The sequence below is a fragment of the Neofelis nebulosa genome, chromosome 7 (assembly GCF_028018385.1).
Source record: "Neofelis nebulosa isolate mNeoNeb1 chromosome 7, mNeoNeb1.pri, whole genome shotgun sequence".
In the NCBI taxonomy this organism is placed as follows: Eukaryota; Metazoa; Chordata; class Mammalia; order Carnivora; family Felidae; genus Neofelis; species Neofelis nebulosa.
In genome coordinates, this window is record NC_080788.1 from 109,037,692 (window position 1) to 109,054,610 (window position 16,919).

Sequence of the window (16,919 nt, forward strand, 5' to 3'; positions counted from 1 at the left end):
CCCCCCAACTTTCCCTTGTGTATTTTTCTTGAAGTATTAAATTTTTAGGTTTTTCTTTAGGTCTGTGATCCATTTTGAGTTAATTTTTGTGTAATTTACAATGTAAGAGTTGAAGTTCACTATTTTGCATATAGACATCCATTGGTTACAGCGCCATTTGTTGACTTAATACTATTTGTGCATTATAATGTCATTTTTAAAAAGTCCATTGTTATGGGTGAATGGATAAAGAAGATGTGGTATATATATATGTGTGTATATATATATATGTGTGTGTGTGTATATATATATATATATATATATATATATATATATATGGAGTATTACTCAGCAATCAAAAAGAATGAAATCTTGCATTTGCAACTACATGGATGGAACTAGAGGGTTTTATGCTAAGGGAAATTAGAGAAAGACAAATATCATATAACTTCACTCATAGGAGGACTTTAAGATACAAAACAGATGAACATAAGGGAAGGGAAGCAAAAATATAAAAATAGGGAGGGGGATAAAACGTAAGAGACTCATAAATATGGAGAACAAACAGAGGGTTACTGGAGGGCTTGTGGGAAGGGGGATGGGCTAAAACGGGTAAGGGGCATTAAGGAATCTACTCCTGAAATCACTGTTATACTATATGCTAACTAACTTGGATGTAAATTAAACAAAAAGAAAAGTCTATTGCTTTCTGAGTTTTGACAGCATCCAGGAGTGCCCTTCTGACCCACAGAAGTGGTCTATTGGAGAGAAGTGTTAGTATAGTTATTTCTCCCTGAATGTCTGTTATAGAAAGAATGCTAAATGTATCCATTTCTATGTGAAGCCTCCCTAACACTCTGGCCTCAGCCTTTTTCTGTTGGACATTCTCTCAGTGCTTTAGATGATGACATAGCTAACCCATGCCCTGACATTGGAGGCTGTAAAGCTGAGAAGGAAAATTATTTGAACCAAGTGGATGTGGGCTGTAGCAAACCTTGAGGCCTAGAACAAACTGTAGTTCTAGGGAGAAAATAGGAAGCTCCTAGGATTTTGGGCCTAACCACTACACAGGATGTGGGAAACAGAGCCTGATGGCACATAGAAGAGGTGCAGAGGTTTTAGTTGATAGCAAACTCAACCTGGCTCACTAGGGCTTCTCATAGTGCTCAAGCAGTCTGTAGCTGCATCAACAATGGACAGTGTCACTGACAAGATCAAGGTTGGTGTTATTTTGCTCTCCTCTGTAAGGACCCAGTCATACCTACAGGCTGACTACCTACAGGTCATACTTACACCCTTTTTAAGGGTATATGGATAAATTAAGGCATATCTGGAGGGAACTGATCTGAATGTGGAAGGAGGAGAAAACCATGCCTTGTAGGAAGCTACTGAAGGAGCTTGGGATACTTACATTGTGTTAACTTATTTACTCATTAGTTCCACGAATGTTTCAGTCCTCTTATGTTCAAGGTAGATTCTAAGGGACAGGGCATAATGACTGTAGCATGATGTGGGTTCTAGCAACGGTGTCTAGAATGGTGCAAAGTTGTCCAACTGCTTGAAGAGGTCTGGGAAAATTGGGGCGCCTGGGTGGCTTAGTTGGTTAAGCATCTGACTCTTGATTTCAGCTCAGGTCATGATCTCATGGTTGTGAGATTGATCCCTGCATCAGGCTCTGCACTGGACATTAAGCCTGCTTAAGATTCTCCCTCCCTCTCTGTCTGCCCCTCCTCCACTCGTGCGCGTGAATGCACGTTCTCTCTCTCAAAGGGAAAAAAATAAAAGGTCTGGGAAGGTCTTCCTATAAGGATGAGTTTTGAGTTTTTTCTTTTAATTTTTTTTTAAATTTTTTAAATTTCTGATGGAGACTGAATGTGAATGGGGGAGGGGCAGAGAGAGAGGGAGACAGAATCCGAAGCAGACTCAGAGGAAGAAACACAGAGGAAGAAACAGAGGGCTTAGCATGGTTTAAAGGCAACCTGAGAGAGAGAAAGAGGTGCTGGAAAGAAACGCGCGCACGCTCGCGCGAGAGAGATATGTTGGAAAGGAGTCTGAGAGAGAAAGAGAACAGTGAGAAGATGAGGAAAGTGGGTGCCCTGGAAATAAGGAGCAAGGAAATCATAAAGAAGGAAGCTGTCAAGAGGATCAGAGCTGCAGAAATGAATGGACATGAAAACACATATCTTTGTATTTGACAGTGGTTTTTTCTTTTTTTTGTATTTTGTATTTGTCATTGGTTGCAGAAGCTATTTCGATGCCAAAAGGAGGCAGAGGATCAGAGTGTAGGGGTAAAATGGATGTTTGAAGGTATAGAGGGGAGGCGATAACTGTTTTTAAATAGTTGACTAATTTTCTTTGGCTGCCAATTTGGATAATCTTTTGGGTACAGATGATAGGACACCCTACTCAAACTGGCCAAAGCAAAAGGAATTTACAGGCTCAGATAACTGAAAAGTCCAGAAGAATCAAGCCTTGCTTGATCTAAGGATGTAAATGACAATAAGACCTGGTCTCTTTCTGTCTGTTGGCTTTCTCTTTGTAACTGGCTTCCTTCTTTAGCCCAATGTGGTGACAGGAAGGGTGCCGGACCCTCCCAAGTTTATGTCCTTCTAGATTAAAGCTCAGCAGAAGTGAGATCTTGTCTCTTCCTTATAGATCCAGGATTCCTAATTGGATCCAGTTAGATTTTGTGCCCACACCTGAGCCAGTTACTGTGGGTAGGGAATAGTGATTACTCAGATGATTGGTTATAGGGTATGTGTCAGCTCCAGGCCAGCCATCGTGGCTGGAAGAATTCAGTGCCTTGACTGGCAAGGCCTGGGTCACATGTCCAATCTGGAACTAGGAGTAGAATCCCAGCCGTACCATCTGGACCACCATAAGGGAGGGATAGTTCTCAAATCAAGCGGAAGTGCTGTTCCTGGAGGCTGGAATGGATGTTCTACCTGGAGAGAAAATAGCCACCATAGCTGTAGAGGAAAGACTAGTATCAATGCATGGAAACTAATGGTGGAAACACTTCTGCTTTTGGTGAGAGATACATTTTTACACCAAAACCCAGTATACTCTTAAACATGCGTATGAAACCGCAAACAGCAGTTTCACAGCGTAGCACTTTTCCTTACTGTGTGACATGCACGTATCTTCTGTTGCAGAATCCCTGTTGTGTGCAACCCACGCCATTGTTTTCCTGTCAGACTGATGGTGGACGAGTAGTTTGTAAAGCCCTCTTCTAAGGTCAGGGGTCTTAGCTGGGCTAGGCTTGATGCTGGTGTTTGAGGCTGGCTTTTCCATGGTGACGGTGGCAGTGGTCAAAAATGAGGAAGCAGGGGCGCCTGGGTGGCACAGTCGGTTAAGCGTCCGACTTCAGCCAGGTCACGATCTCGCCGTCCGTGAGTTCGAGCCCCGCGTTGGGCTCTGGGCTGATGGCTCGGAGCCTGGAGCCTGTTTCCGATTCTGTGTCTCCCTCTCTCTCTGCCCCTCCCCCGTTCATGCTCTGTCTCTCTCTGTCCCAAAAATCAATTAAAAAAACATTGAAAAAAAAAATTAAAAAAAAAAAAGGAAGCAAACCCGTTTTGCTTGTGAGGGCTCCTGATTCCGTGTGGTGGCACCTCCGGCTGTCAGAGCAGCTCTGGGCCCGTGGGGGTGGAGTGGCCTTCTTTGTGGGCCCGCAGGGCAGTGTTGCAGGGAGTTTATGGGCTGGCCGTGGACCACAGGATCTCAGAGGCAGCCCCGGCAGTCTGTCTGTCTGTCTGGAGGCTGGCAGCAGCTCCTTCTGGGCCAACAGCAGTTTATATTGTGAGTTGAATGTGTGTGCATGCCTGTGCTTTCTGCCAGGCCTTTATATTGAAGATGAGGGAGTGGCTTGTAAAAATAACATATTTTTGACTTGAAACAAGTCAAGGCAGAGAGTGGAGACAATTAGAGACTGACATCCTGTTTAGTCATCTCTCCAGAGAGCTCTATTTTCAGAACTGTTCCATAAAGGTTCACAAGTGGTATTAAGATAGTTAAGGGGTTATTGTTAACTAAGCGGCAGTCATGAGGTAAGTAGCCGGTTTGAACACTGGGGTGATCTACAGTGTGGTAACACCGTGACAGCAGATTTTGTGCAGAAGAATGGGGGGTTTATAAGAATAGGCTGTTGTACAGGTGACACTTTCTGAGTCAGAGCAAAACAGGCATCTTTTATTTTGAAAAAGTATGGAATTGGAGTGTGGTATTAAAAAAATATGTAAGGTCAATGTGTTTTTTCCACCAGTCTTTGTCACCTATGGGTACAGTAAAAACAGTAAATAGCACTGTCAAGGCTCTTTGAGCTCATCTGGTGGAAGCCATGCCAGAAATGCTGAATAGTGATGTCACTGACTTTTGAATGAGAACAGCGAAGCTTGGGGTGGTTAAAGACCTTGCCCAGAGACCTGGACCAGCTGGGGCAGTCAGGCTGGAGGCCATGTCCTTGCCTAGTTTGGACACGATACCATACGATTTGCAGCTTCTTTAAATGTAATATTCTACCAAAAATGACCAGCTGTATCTGTACTCAGCTTCTCTGGACCTCTCTCTCTCAGATGAAAAGTGAAAGGCAGAAATGGAGCCATGGCTGAATCTGACAAGATTTTGACAGCTGTAAATTCACATATTGGGGGCCAGAAGAACCTCACAGTCCAAGGCCCAGAGGTGTTCTTGGGGAGTTCAAGGTTAGCACGCAGCACGGAGAGGGCAGAGCCTGTCTACCTGGAATAAGTGTGATCAGAGCAGATCTAGAGGGCGCTGCCCAAATCCGGAGGCATGCTGCATGAGGGTCTTTGGGAACCCGAGTGTGTGTGGAGGATGAGACCTAGCTGGGAGACTGCAAGCTGCCTCGTTTGCAGAGCGGATGTCTTGATATCTCAGAGCATAGATTAAGAGCTTTAAAGGATGTTGACGCTCCGGGAATGAGCAAGAGCAGTGCATGCAAAGCTCCTGAATTGCCTTCCCTGGTGCTTCCTGAAGATGAACTACACTTAGAGAAAATGGTAGAGATGGAGACAGTATTCTCCTACTTTTTACTTCCTAAAAGGAAAGGTTGCAACTGACTATGCCACATTTGTTCATTACCTTGTATGTTGCCATTGTTTCTCTATTTCATACACCGGCCATGTGGGTTAATAAAATGTTGCCCTGACGTCAGCTAGGAATGTCTCAGAAACAGTGACCAAGTTTTTGCGTACTTCTCAATAATATCACAAGGAGCCAAAATGGAAGAGAATACAATTCAAGACCAGGAAAACTTATTGAAAGAACTGTTTCTCTTAGATTTGCTTTTTTATCTTTGTAGTTTCTTGTGCACTCGTTTCTTATTCCCCTACTGTTGAATGAAAGACTGCTGAGGTCTGATTTATGGCTGTGATTTGCACAATGTAGACCTCTTTGTAAAGAATTATTTGAGGCCCTCAAAAAAATACTTTACAATTAGAATATGACACACAATTCTTTTCTCTTTCTAGGTGGATCTGGAGCCAGAAGGGAAAGTTTTTGTGGTAATAACCCTAACAGGGAGCTTCACTGAAGGTAAGGATAAGTTTTGGCTGTTCCTGGTATAAGTTAGTTCATACTCAGTAAGAATTTCTAACATGGAAATTATAAAAAGAGCATTTTGTAGAAGATGCCTTAGAAAATTGTTTTACGTTGGGTGGACTGGTGTTATGTTTCTAAGGATCTATTGGTTTGGGTTGCCAGATTCAACATATTTGCTAAATCTGACAATCTCGTGATTTAACATATGCACTGTTTTATTTTCTTCATCATCATTTTAGCCGAATTGGTTCTTGGCTCTTTTCGTTCATGCCTATTAAATTGTGCTTCAGATTTTTGGCTTGGGGCCAACCTTTTAGTTTGCCCCTGAATGTGTTAAAAATTTAAGGATCATGTTCCCTTTCTTATAATCTTTGTCTCATTCTCTCCTTTAAAGGATTCTATTCCTCTTCCACCTCCCATCCCTAATTTTTTAAAAAATAAATGAGGTAAAATTTACATATAGTGAAATGCACAGATCATTGGTGAAGAATTTGAGCTTTGGCAAATGCACACAACCATGTAAACAACACCCCAATCCAAAATAAAGAACATTTCCACCACTCTGAAAGTTCCCTTTCTGCCCTTTCCCAGTCAGCCTCCCGATGCAATAAATGGAATGTTTTGTTTTGTTTTCTCACCGTAGTGTTTTCTATTCTCGAAGCTTATATAAATGGAACTACATAGTATGTTCTCTTTTGTGTCTGATTTCTTGCGCAGAGCATAATTTCTTTGAGATCCACTCAGGTCATTGTGTGCATCAGCATTCTGTTCCTTTTTTATTGCTGAGTATTCCATTATATAAATGTAGTAGAACGTGTTTACCCATTCTCTTCTTGATGGACATTTGGAGTCTTCCCTATTTTTGGTTATTATGAATAATGCTGTTTTGCCCATTCTTATACATACATTTTTGTTGACGTACACTTTCATTTCTCTTGGGTAGCGATGGAATTGCTGGATAATAAAGGAGATACATGTTCGACTTTATAAGAAACTCTTAAATGTTTGGGGTGCCTGAGTGTCTCAGTCCGTTAAGCATCTGACTTGGGCTCAGGTCATGATCTCGTGGTGCATGAGTTCTCCCTCTCTCTTTCTGCCTCTCCCCCACTCCTGTGCACACGTGCCTGCATGGGCACTCTCTCTCTCTCAAAAATAAATAAACATTAAAATTTTTTTAAGAAACTCTCAAATGTTTATCTAAAGTGGTCATATTTTTATATTCTCACGGGCAATGTATCGAACATTCCAATTATCCCATATCCTCACCAATACTTGGTATGTTTATCCTCTTTAATTTTAGAGATTCTAGTGGGTATAAAATAATATCTTGTGGTTTTAATTTGCATTTCCCTGATGTTGAATACTTTTTCATGGGCTGATTGGTCATTTTCTTCCTAAGTGCATGAAGTCTTTTGTTTTCTGAAACTGAGTTTGGCTTTTTATTATCGATTTATAGGAGTTGTTTGTGTTTCTAGATAAGCATTCTTTGTGAGAAATTTGTATTGTGAATAGTTTCTCCAAGGGTGTGGCTTGCCTTTTCACTTTCTTAACACTTGAGCTTAAGTTTTAAATTTTTCTGAAGTCCAGGGACACCTTGGTGGCTCAGTTGGTTATGCATCCAACTCTTGATTTTGGCTCAAGATCTCACAGTTATGAGATCAAGCCCTGCCTCAGGCTCAGGGCTAGTGTGGAACCTGAATAAGATTCTCCCTCTCCTTTTGCTCCTCCCCTGTGTGTACTCTTTCTCTCTCTCTCAAAAAATCAATGTTTAAAAAATTTTTCTCTGAAGTCCAATTTATCAATCTCTTCTTTCATAGTTTTATATATTTTGTATCCTCCTTAAAAAATCTGTCATAGTGTCACAAAAATATTCTCCCATTTTCTGTTAGAAGCTTTTAGGCTTAGCTTTTATGTTTAGGCCTGTGTTATGTTATATTTAAGTTTTTGTTCCTTCTTAATATTTGTGTGTGAAGGGGTTGACATTTCTTTTCTCCATTCTCTAATCCAGTTGTTATACTACCTACCATTTGTTGAAGACTTTCATTTTTCCATTGGATCACCTTGGAGCAGGGGCAGGGCAGAGAGAGAAACGGAGACAGAATCCGAAGCAGGCTCCAGGCTCTGAGCTGTCAGCACGGAGCCCGACATGGGGCTTGAACTCATGATCCATGAGATCATGACCTGAGCCGAAGTCGGATGCTTAACTGACTGAGACACCCAGGTGCCCCACAGTATTTAAAATTTTGATGTCAGTTTTAGAGTCAGCTTATCAATTTCCACACAAAAGCCTGTTGGATTTCAAATTAAGTTGTATTGAATCTATGGGTCACTTTGAGGAGAACTGACATCTGAACAATTGTGAACATCTACAAATCCATAAACATGGTATATTTCTCCACTTACCATTGGCTTTTAATGTTTCTCATCTATACCAGTATTAACATTTCTATATAATTTTCAATATAGAGATCTTGTACATTTTTAAAAATGTATTCCTAAGTATTTTAAACTCTTGATGCTGTTATAAATGGTATTTAGAAGTTTTAATTTGAAATTGTTAGCAGAATTGTTAGCAAATTGTTAGCAAAAAAAAATGAATTTTTTTGTTTGTTTCTTGACTTTGCATCCTATGACATCCCATTATTACTTCTACTAGAGTATTTTTTTTGGGGGGGGGGAGATATCTTAGGATTTTCTCTGTAAATAATCATGTTGTCTATGAATAAAGGCAGTTTTCTTTTTCTTTCCTAATACTTATGGCTTTTATTTCCGTTTCATGTCTTATTGTGCCTGGAGGCCTCTAGGACAGACCTCCTTGTCTCATAACTAATTTTAGAAAGAAGGAATTTAGTCTTTCCCTACTAAGTATAATGTTAGGTGTATGCAGTTTGTAAATACTTTTCATCACAATTGAGGAAGTTCTTTCAAGTCCTAGTTTTCTGATCGGTTTGTTTTTTTCTTCTTTTTCTTTTAAATCAAGAGTAACTTAAATTTTAGCACGGGCTTTTTCTTATGGTTTTTCTCTTCTGTTCTTTATTTTCTAGCAGGCAGCTAAAATACTGGTTATCACCTTAAAAGCCTTGTGAAGGCTTTTGAGAGTGGGATTTTTTTTTTTAACCCTTCCCCCTTAGTTCTTGGACAAATTCCATAGTCCTGGGACATAGTTTTCACTCATAAGGTGTAATCAAGTTGGGGTTTCAGTAGAAAGCCCAAGGTGTTTTAAGTCCCTTTAACTTTATGGGACTTGGGCTTCAGACTCACCGTCCTACAGTGAGAAACAGAAATCTCATCTCCTTTCTTTCAGCCTTCTAGTTCTTGCTTTTTGTGGACCTTTTCGAATCTCCCATGCACATGCACAGATTGGAGGAGTTAATAGATTTGGGGATTCTTGTCTCTGTGGCCTTCTTTTCAGGTGTTCTCTGCTCAGTTTCCATTCATCTGTTTCTGAATCTTGTCATTTTACTCCTCAAGCCGATGAAACCCTAGCTTTCTGTTTGAATTCTGTTGATTTGGCCCTTTGCAGCCGGCAGAATAATCTTGGGAGATGGCCCATAAATAATGGATCTTGACCAGTGCAACTCCCTTCTTTCATGTGTCAGATTCCCTCCAATTTCTGTCCTTTTTTGGTTGCTCTCCAGTGTTTTTAACTAATTGTTTTAAGATATATTTTATAGAGGCTTTAATTCTTTTCGGTGGGAGGGTTAGCCAATTAAAAACTACTCCACCATTACTAAAATCTTTGTGAACGTTTTTAAGCATGTGGCTTAGTGGTTTGTCCATTTGATGTTGGCATTTTGCAAATTGGTGACGCCTTTGAAAATTGGTTTTCTCTCCTCTCAGCTGACTGTTCTTATTCGTGTGGACAAATTGTTTTAATGGTAATGTTTAATTTTTCTGTCGTCTCAGTTGTTGCATCTTATCAGATGTTTTGCTCCAATATGGAAATTAGCAGAGATGTGGGATACTTGGACATGAAAAAGCAGTCCAGATTCCAGTTTGACCTTTTTGTTTTGCTTGGTATCTTGTACATAGGGGGTTTGTGAGAAAAATGAGTCCACTGCGAGTGCAAATAAAATAGAATGTGATATCACAGACCACTGTTGCTAGAACATTCTCATAGCGCATGGAACATGGCCAAAACCATGGTATAGACAAACCCAGGCATGAGAGAAGTGACAGAGTGGGAAGTGGGTGAGGTTCTCCATGTGTTGAACTATCTTTCTGCGCTAAGTTACATGGGAGTAAGGCCATGCACGTTAGACCACATCTGGATGTGCTGTAGTCATTACGTGACTTCTTTTTTTAAGAGTTATGCCACCTCTGTAGGACTAAATTATATTACGGTTCTATCCTCTTTAAATGTACACCGGCAACACTAAAACACTGGCACTGGAATTCTTACGGATGTTCTTATTATATTAATTTATTAGTTTTAATGATAAGAAGAAACAAATGCCAAATATTACTAGGGCTGGGTTCTTACCAGGTCATTGCAAGGGTAGCCCTTTTAGAGGTGACCCTGGGTAAAATTGGGAGGCTGGCCGAGTTCCTCCTTGGTAAATCCTACATCCCATGTAAGTTAGTTCTTTTTGCTCTCTGCCTTTAACTGTGTCTTACTCCGGTAAGATGCCTAGTGATCTCCTCTCTCTACAAACAGTTGGCAATAAGGAAGATAATGAATTCATGGGCGAATTCACACTGAAGTGATAGTGATCAATATCTTGGTACTCTACTCCTCCTAGGTGTGGCTGCATATTTTAAAAGATGCTAAAATTGATGTTTTATCCATGAGAAATAGATTTTTAATGTTGACATTTCAGGAGCGGTGGCATCTATGTGCAGGATATATCTTAGAACCTCGGATCTATTCTCTCTAGACTGTGGGAGCATTGCCTTGTCATGTTGGCTCCTAAGCTGGGGCACAGCTTGGGTTTGCACATTGCTGCTGCTTTAGAGCACAGCTCCCTTGTCAAATGCAGAGGACGTGATAGCTGCCTCTCTGTGTTACATGAGGAAATGGAGCCCCACAACGTACCTGCTATAGCTGTGGCAGCGGCCTGAGCCTGGCAGTGTGAGAATGTCCCTGGTTTGGCTTCACTCCTGTCAGCCACTCTAGGTTATCCCTGGCCATAAAATGACAGGCTGACAGTTAGGATATTTGGAGCTCTAGTTCTTATCTTTTTTTTTTTTTTTTAAGTTATTTTTTTAATGTTTGTTTCGTTTTGAGACAGAGACAGAGCGCAAGTGGGGAAGGGCAGAGAGAGAGAGACAGAGAGAGAGAGAGAGAGAGAAAGGGAGACACAGAATCTGAAGCAGGTTCCAGGCTCTGAGCTGTCAAGACGTGAGGTTCGAACTCATGAGCCGTGAGATCGTGACCTGAGCTGAAATCAGATGCGCGACCGACTGAGCCACCCAGGCGCCCCTAGAGTTCTAGTTCTTATCTTGGATGCTGAAGGACTTTATATTAAAAAAGCACTATGAAGTCGAGCCTGCCCTGTGTCTCGGGATGTCAAACGAGCATCAGCCTGGGATCCCTGAGGGATGGTCAAAGCTCGAGAAATATCGGTTGAGCTTCAGGGTGCATCTGAGGCTGTGGTTTTGAAGGTCAGATGTTAAAATGTGTAATGCTTTGCAAACTGTAGAGTGCTTTATGAAAGTATGCTAGTGGGGTTCCTGTCTCCATGTTCCTATTATGGTAACAAGACCCCTGCCTGGGACCCCATGAATACTCAAGCAGGTTTGTTTTATTTTGACATTATATTTTCAGAAGCCTCAAGAAGTTAGTGAACAATGACTAATATGCTCCTGACTTATCTCTATGCCTATTTTCCTTTCATGACTTCCTTTAGGAGTTCTGCCACCAGCTCAGATTCTAGAATTCCAAAGCTCTCCTTAAGAAATTGCTTACATGGGGCAGTGATCTGCGATATACAGGACTGGTATTAGGAGCTGCTGACTACTCCTCATTTCTTCCTCTCTCATTTTCTTATCTGTCATTAATTACACTGAAATAGCAGCTAAGGCAAAAAAGCTTTTATTAAATGTAAGACACGACTGAGAAAGGACATGGGAAACACCTGCTGGGTGCAGACCTGTGATTCGCCACAGATGCTGGGGAGATAAAGATGAACAGGACTTAGGCACTTTCCTGAGGGAGCTCGTAGGAGAGAGGGTAGACGCGCCCTATGTGTGCAGGACAGGCACCCAGGTCCCACCATGGGAATGGGTCCAAGGCATGGTTGTGGCGTGTAGGAATGTGTAATCAGATCAGCCAGAAGGTTTTAGAGAAAGCTTCACAGGGGAGGTGATGTTTAAAGGAAGTTCAAATGATAAATAGAAATGTGCCAGGAGGGGAGGATAGTTTAAGAGGGGAAGACAGTTTGTACAGAGGCACAGAGGTGACGGAGCAGCAGCATGTTCCAGAAACTGAAAGTAGTGGGGAGGCATCGGAGTTTGAGGAGTGTGAGGGAGATGTGGCCAGACACGTGGGAGGGCCTTCTGTGATGGTTTGCCTGGAACGGTCACAGTTTTGTCTCCTGTACCAGGGTAACTATTAACAGGGCCACCTTTCACTCTCAAAAGGTTAGAAGATAAATTATGTGGGCATATCACTTCTAGGTTAGTAGAAGTGATGGGTGCCAATGAAGAGTTCTAAGCAGAGAGAAATAAGATCTCCTTTGGTAGCAGTGGGTTCCAGGGGCTGGGAGCTAGGGGGTGTTAGAGCCTAAGAGGAGACAAAGGTGTGGAAAGCTTTTAAGAGACTATTAAAGTTGTCTAAGAGAGAGCTCCGTAGAGCCTGGTTTAAGTTGGAATCTGTGGAGGTGGATGGAGAGGAGGGGACAGCTGTGAGAAATGTATACATAGTATAACCAACAGGAGTTGGCGGCTCACTGGATGTCAGGGATGAATAGGGATGAGACTCAAATGATACTGTGGAGTCATTCACCAGGGTAGAAATAAAGGAATGGAAGGTGATGAATTCAGCTTGAATAGGTGGAGTTTGAAATGCTTGTGGGAAACCCAAGTGGAGATGTCTAGGAGGGATTGGAAATACGAACCTGAAGTCTGGCAAGAGATCTGGTCCCAAGATATAGCTGTAGGTGTCAGTGAAAGACGGATCTATGGCCCAGCAAGGAGATTGAGAGACAAAACCAAGGCTGACTGACAGCAGAACTCTGTGGAACACCAGCACGTAATGACTCCAGCTCATGGATTACAACCTGTCCAATCGCTTCTCGGCCTTTTGGCTAAGATCAAGCATACAATCTGTCCCACTCAGTCAAGCTATGTTGAGGGTTTACTGAATGAACACGCATTTTGTTTATATATATATATTCATCACTCATTCAGTAATGTTTGAGTGCTTACTGTGTACCAGGGACTGTCTCACCAAATAGCATAATGTCTTTCAAATTGGCATCAAAATGTTTGTTAATGAAGTTTGAATGAAGAGCAGCACACAAAAGGCTTTGAAAAGTAACGTTTGAATTGGTGTTAACTGTAGTGGCTCCAAAGTTTGGTACAGTGTGCTGTGTGCGGGTTTATTCTTAAGGCTGGGGTAAGAATGAATCTGCTCGAAAACCTACAGAGCTCCTCACTGAATTAAGATGGAACATGAAAAACTCTTCGTGTAAGTCCCGCACGGAGCTAAAGGCATAACGTTATCAACCGCATCAGAAACCCATCACCATTGTTCATCTTAACAAAGGCGTTGCTCTTGATCAGATGCAGAATTCCCCTAAGCAGCGCTGTTGAAGTAGACACGGACGAAGTGATTTGTTATTTTGAAGAAGCTGTCTTGTGTGTCACTCTTTATTTCATTCTGACTAAACCTTTCTGGGGCTAACAACTGGATCTGCAACCTAACCAAGACGAAATTGATTGTGGTGATGAAACAGACCTAGATTTCAGTGCCACTGCTGGATGCTGACAGAATGGCAGGATCTGGCCCTGTTTATGATTGTCACTGTATTGGAATAATTTTTACCTAGAAGAGGGGAGTGACCAAACCACATCCCAAAGAAACCCAACCGAGATTGAAATAAAGGAATCTGATGAAAACACATCAGAGTGAATTGGTAACTGCTATACTTGGAAGAGAAGTAACAGAGAGAAATTAAGTTAAAATAGTGATATCTCCGTGTGAGAACAAATCAAAAATATGTTGCTGCATTGTTATCTTGCTAAGAAATATGGTGTGAGATTTTAAGATTAGGTTTGCATAAGTGAAGTCTGCCTGACTTACGGTACCTCAAATTTAAATGGTTGGTCCCTAGAAAGAAAAATACAGTCACCACCATCTGTGAGGTAGCTCTGCTTAAAAAGTCAAGCCTGAATCTGGTCAGGCTTCCAGATCTACTCACCAGGTTAGAGGGTGGGAACATTTTTTTAAAAAATTTTATTTATTTATTTTTAATTTTTTAAAATGTTTTATTATTTTTGAGAGAGACAGAGAGAGACAGAGAGCAAGCAGGGAAGGGGCAGAGAGAGAGGGAGACACAGAATTGGAAACAGGCTCCAGACTCTGAGCTGTCCACACAGAGCTTGATGCAGGGCTCGAACCCACAGACCAGGAGATCATGACCTGAGCTGTAGTCCGCTGCCCAACCGACTGAGCCACCCAGGTGCCTCGAGGACGGGAACATTTTAAATGACACTATGGGATGTTATCAGCAAAATCTAGACTGGAAAATTTTCCAGTATGAGAGACTTGGTTTTTTTCAACCACAAATTAGAAGAAAGAAAAGAGAGGGTGAGAAAACCAAAATAACAGAAGAGTGACATATTCACCAGTTTCAATATATGGACCACATTCTATCCCAATTCAAACACAAATTGTAAAACAGACAATAACCCCCAGGAAAGCACTGAGGAAATGGGAACAGAGATTGGAAATTATTAAGGAATTATTAATTAAGGAATTATTAATATTATTTAGGTATGATTATGGTATTGCAGTTACTTGAAACAAAAAGGGGGCATCTGTTAGAGATAAACTTTGAAATATTTACTAGTGCAATTGTTTGATATTTGACTGGAGCATTTAGTCCATTTACAGTCAGAGAGATTATCGCAAGATACGAATTTAGTGCCATTGTGTTACCTGTAACGCTGGTGTTTCTGGTGGTGGTCTCTGTTCTTTTCTAGTCTATATTTGAGATTTACCTTAGAATAATCAAGAAGTGGGAGGAGGGAATGGGGTACAGATAAAATCAGATTAGCCATGAATTGATTGATGAAGCTGGGTGTGGGCTACATGTGGGTTTGCTAGACTCTTCTATTTTTGTGTGTGTTTGAAATTGTATTTAATAAGTAAAAAATCAAGATAAAACTTCACATTAAAAAAATCCTATTTCCTAGACAAAAACCAGAATCTGGATTGCCTCTGTATCATCAATATGATGCTTTAACTTCAAACACGTATTACCTATCCTCATTTATAAATTAAAGCTGTATTTGTTGGCTCCTTTTTTTTTTTTTTTTGGTCTCTCTATATTTGATCATTAATTCCCAATTTTTATATATTGTGAAGAGGCAAGTTAATAATTATGACTAAGGTACTTCAGTACATTTTTTTAAAGTTCTAAATAAACACTAAGCCGTGAGTCAAAAACGGCAGGTAGGAAGAGATGAGTAAGATAATTCCCTTCCTTCCATCGTACAGTTCTCACTTAAAATGAACGACAAGTAAATCATCTCCTACTAACAATTACATAACATTTTGTACTTGCGAAGTTTAATTTTAAGATAGTTTCCTAAAAGAATAAAGTAAATCAGAAAAATTAACCGTAGAAGTGTCTTTATGAAGATAGTAAGACAGAAGTTCTGTGAGGACAAGCTTTTTCTCCAGAAATCCCCAAGCATGCATGAAGGTATTCTGTACCAGAGTTTGTTTTGGCAAGGGGTGGGTGGGTAACTTCTTAAAAAACAAAAATACAACCTGACCAAACAGTTGTCATTTGTGGATTTGAAGCTTGTCTAGAAAACTTTGCTAAAACTTGGACTTGCTTCCCTTCTTTCAGACTCTTACTATGTTGCTGGATATTCATTTCTCCTGGGGAGAATATGGAAGGTGCACTTGAATTTTGGGATCTGTTTTGTTTATTCTTTTTGCCAAAGCAGTGCATTACTGTGTAGAGTAAGGCCTGATTGTTTTATTTTTTTGGGGGGGGGGCATTGCCTCAGTTTTTAGCTCAAATTTCCTGTGTCAAACCATTGGTTTAAGACTAATTAAGCTCTGTGCTCAATCATTGTGGCCTCATGCATGAAGGCAGATCAAACATGTTACCGTTGAAAGCTGCAACCCACAGTTTCTCACTGTGTCTAATGCTCACAGTGAATGTCAGTTTTATAGGGAAAAAGGTTATCTCTGATGGAGGGTGAGGTATTCCTTTCTCATGTTTCAAGCCAGGTGACAGCATGTTGATTTAATTTTTTTTAATTTAGCTTTTATACCAGTGTTTCATTCCTTTGCTATATTCAGCCTGAGAAGCGAGGGGGCATTTCAGTTTTGGTCCAAGCGGTTCTGTGGCTACCACTGGAAATGAATGCCAGGTTGAGGAAAGGGCAGGAGAGAAAGAGGCTTTGAGGGAGTGAAAAAAGAAGGGAAACTGGAAATGGGAGATACTTTTAAGGGAGGGAGGCTAGTTGTCCAGTGTTATAGTTTGCCTGCTTCTCCTCTCCATCACAGCCTGTTCATTTACTGAATGCCTCCTGAGGACCAGGTACTGGGCTTGGCCTTAATTTAACAAACAGCAGCGGTAGTTCTTGTTTCATTTTCTTTCTGGAAGCGGGATGGCCTCTTACCCTAGTAATAGGTGACCTCTCTATTTCATGCAGTCCTGTGTATTATGTCATTTGCTCCCCACACCAAATTTCAGAGGCTGATGTGATGTTCAATATGCAAATGGTGAATCCAGCTCAGAGACACTGGCTGCCGTGGTCTCTTGGGTGGTAAGTGCCAGACGCAGGCACAGCTCAGACTGGGGTGCTGAGGTCCCATATCTTTCTAGGTTGCCCGGTTATCTGGGAGGCATTTTGTGTTTTCTCTTTATTCTACCTTGGAAGGAACCTGTCTTCTAGGTGGTATAATCTCACCCTCCTTAGAGTTTTGTCATCTTTTGGGATGATACGTTTTTGCAAGGCTTCCCTTGGGTTCCTCGTTTTTAAACTTAAAGACTGATGTTCACCTGGAAAAGGTGCTGTCTTCTCAGATGTCAGACATGGATCAGAGAACTCTAGAAAGAATGAGCTTGAGATTTGTTCAAGTTTTACCGGGATTATCAGTAGGTTCTCTTAATGCAGATCTTAAACTAGAACTTGGAAGGAATTAAAAAGTAAATAAGTTCAGCCTAGGGTATGATCGGCATATTTGTGTAGTT

At 41.1% G+C, this 16,919-nt stretch overlaps 1 protein-coding gene across 2 annotated transcripts in view; it reads left to right on the forward strand.

The window, feature by feature from the left end:
* The window catches only part of PRKCH (protein kinase C eta), a 232,643-nt gene that overhangs the window by 62,413 nt on the left and 153,311 nt on the right, over nt 1–16,919 (forward strand). For both annotated transcript variants that reach the window (XM_058739248.1, XM_058739249.1), the window contains exon 2: nt 5,469–5,532. In XM_058739248.1, coding sequence (XP_058595231.1) covers nt 5,469–5,532 — 64 coding nt within the window. The remainder of the gene's footprint in view (nt 1–5,468; nt 5,533–16,919) is intronic.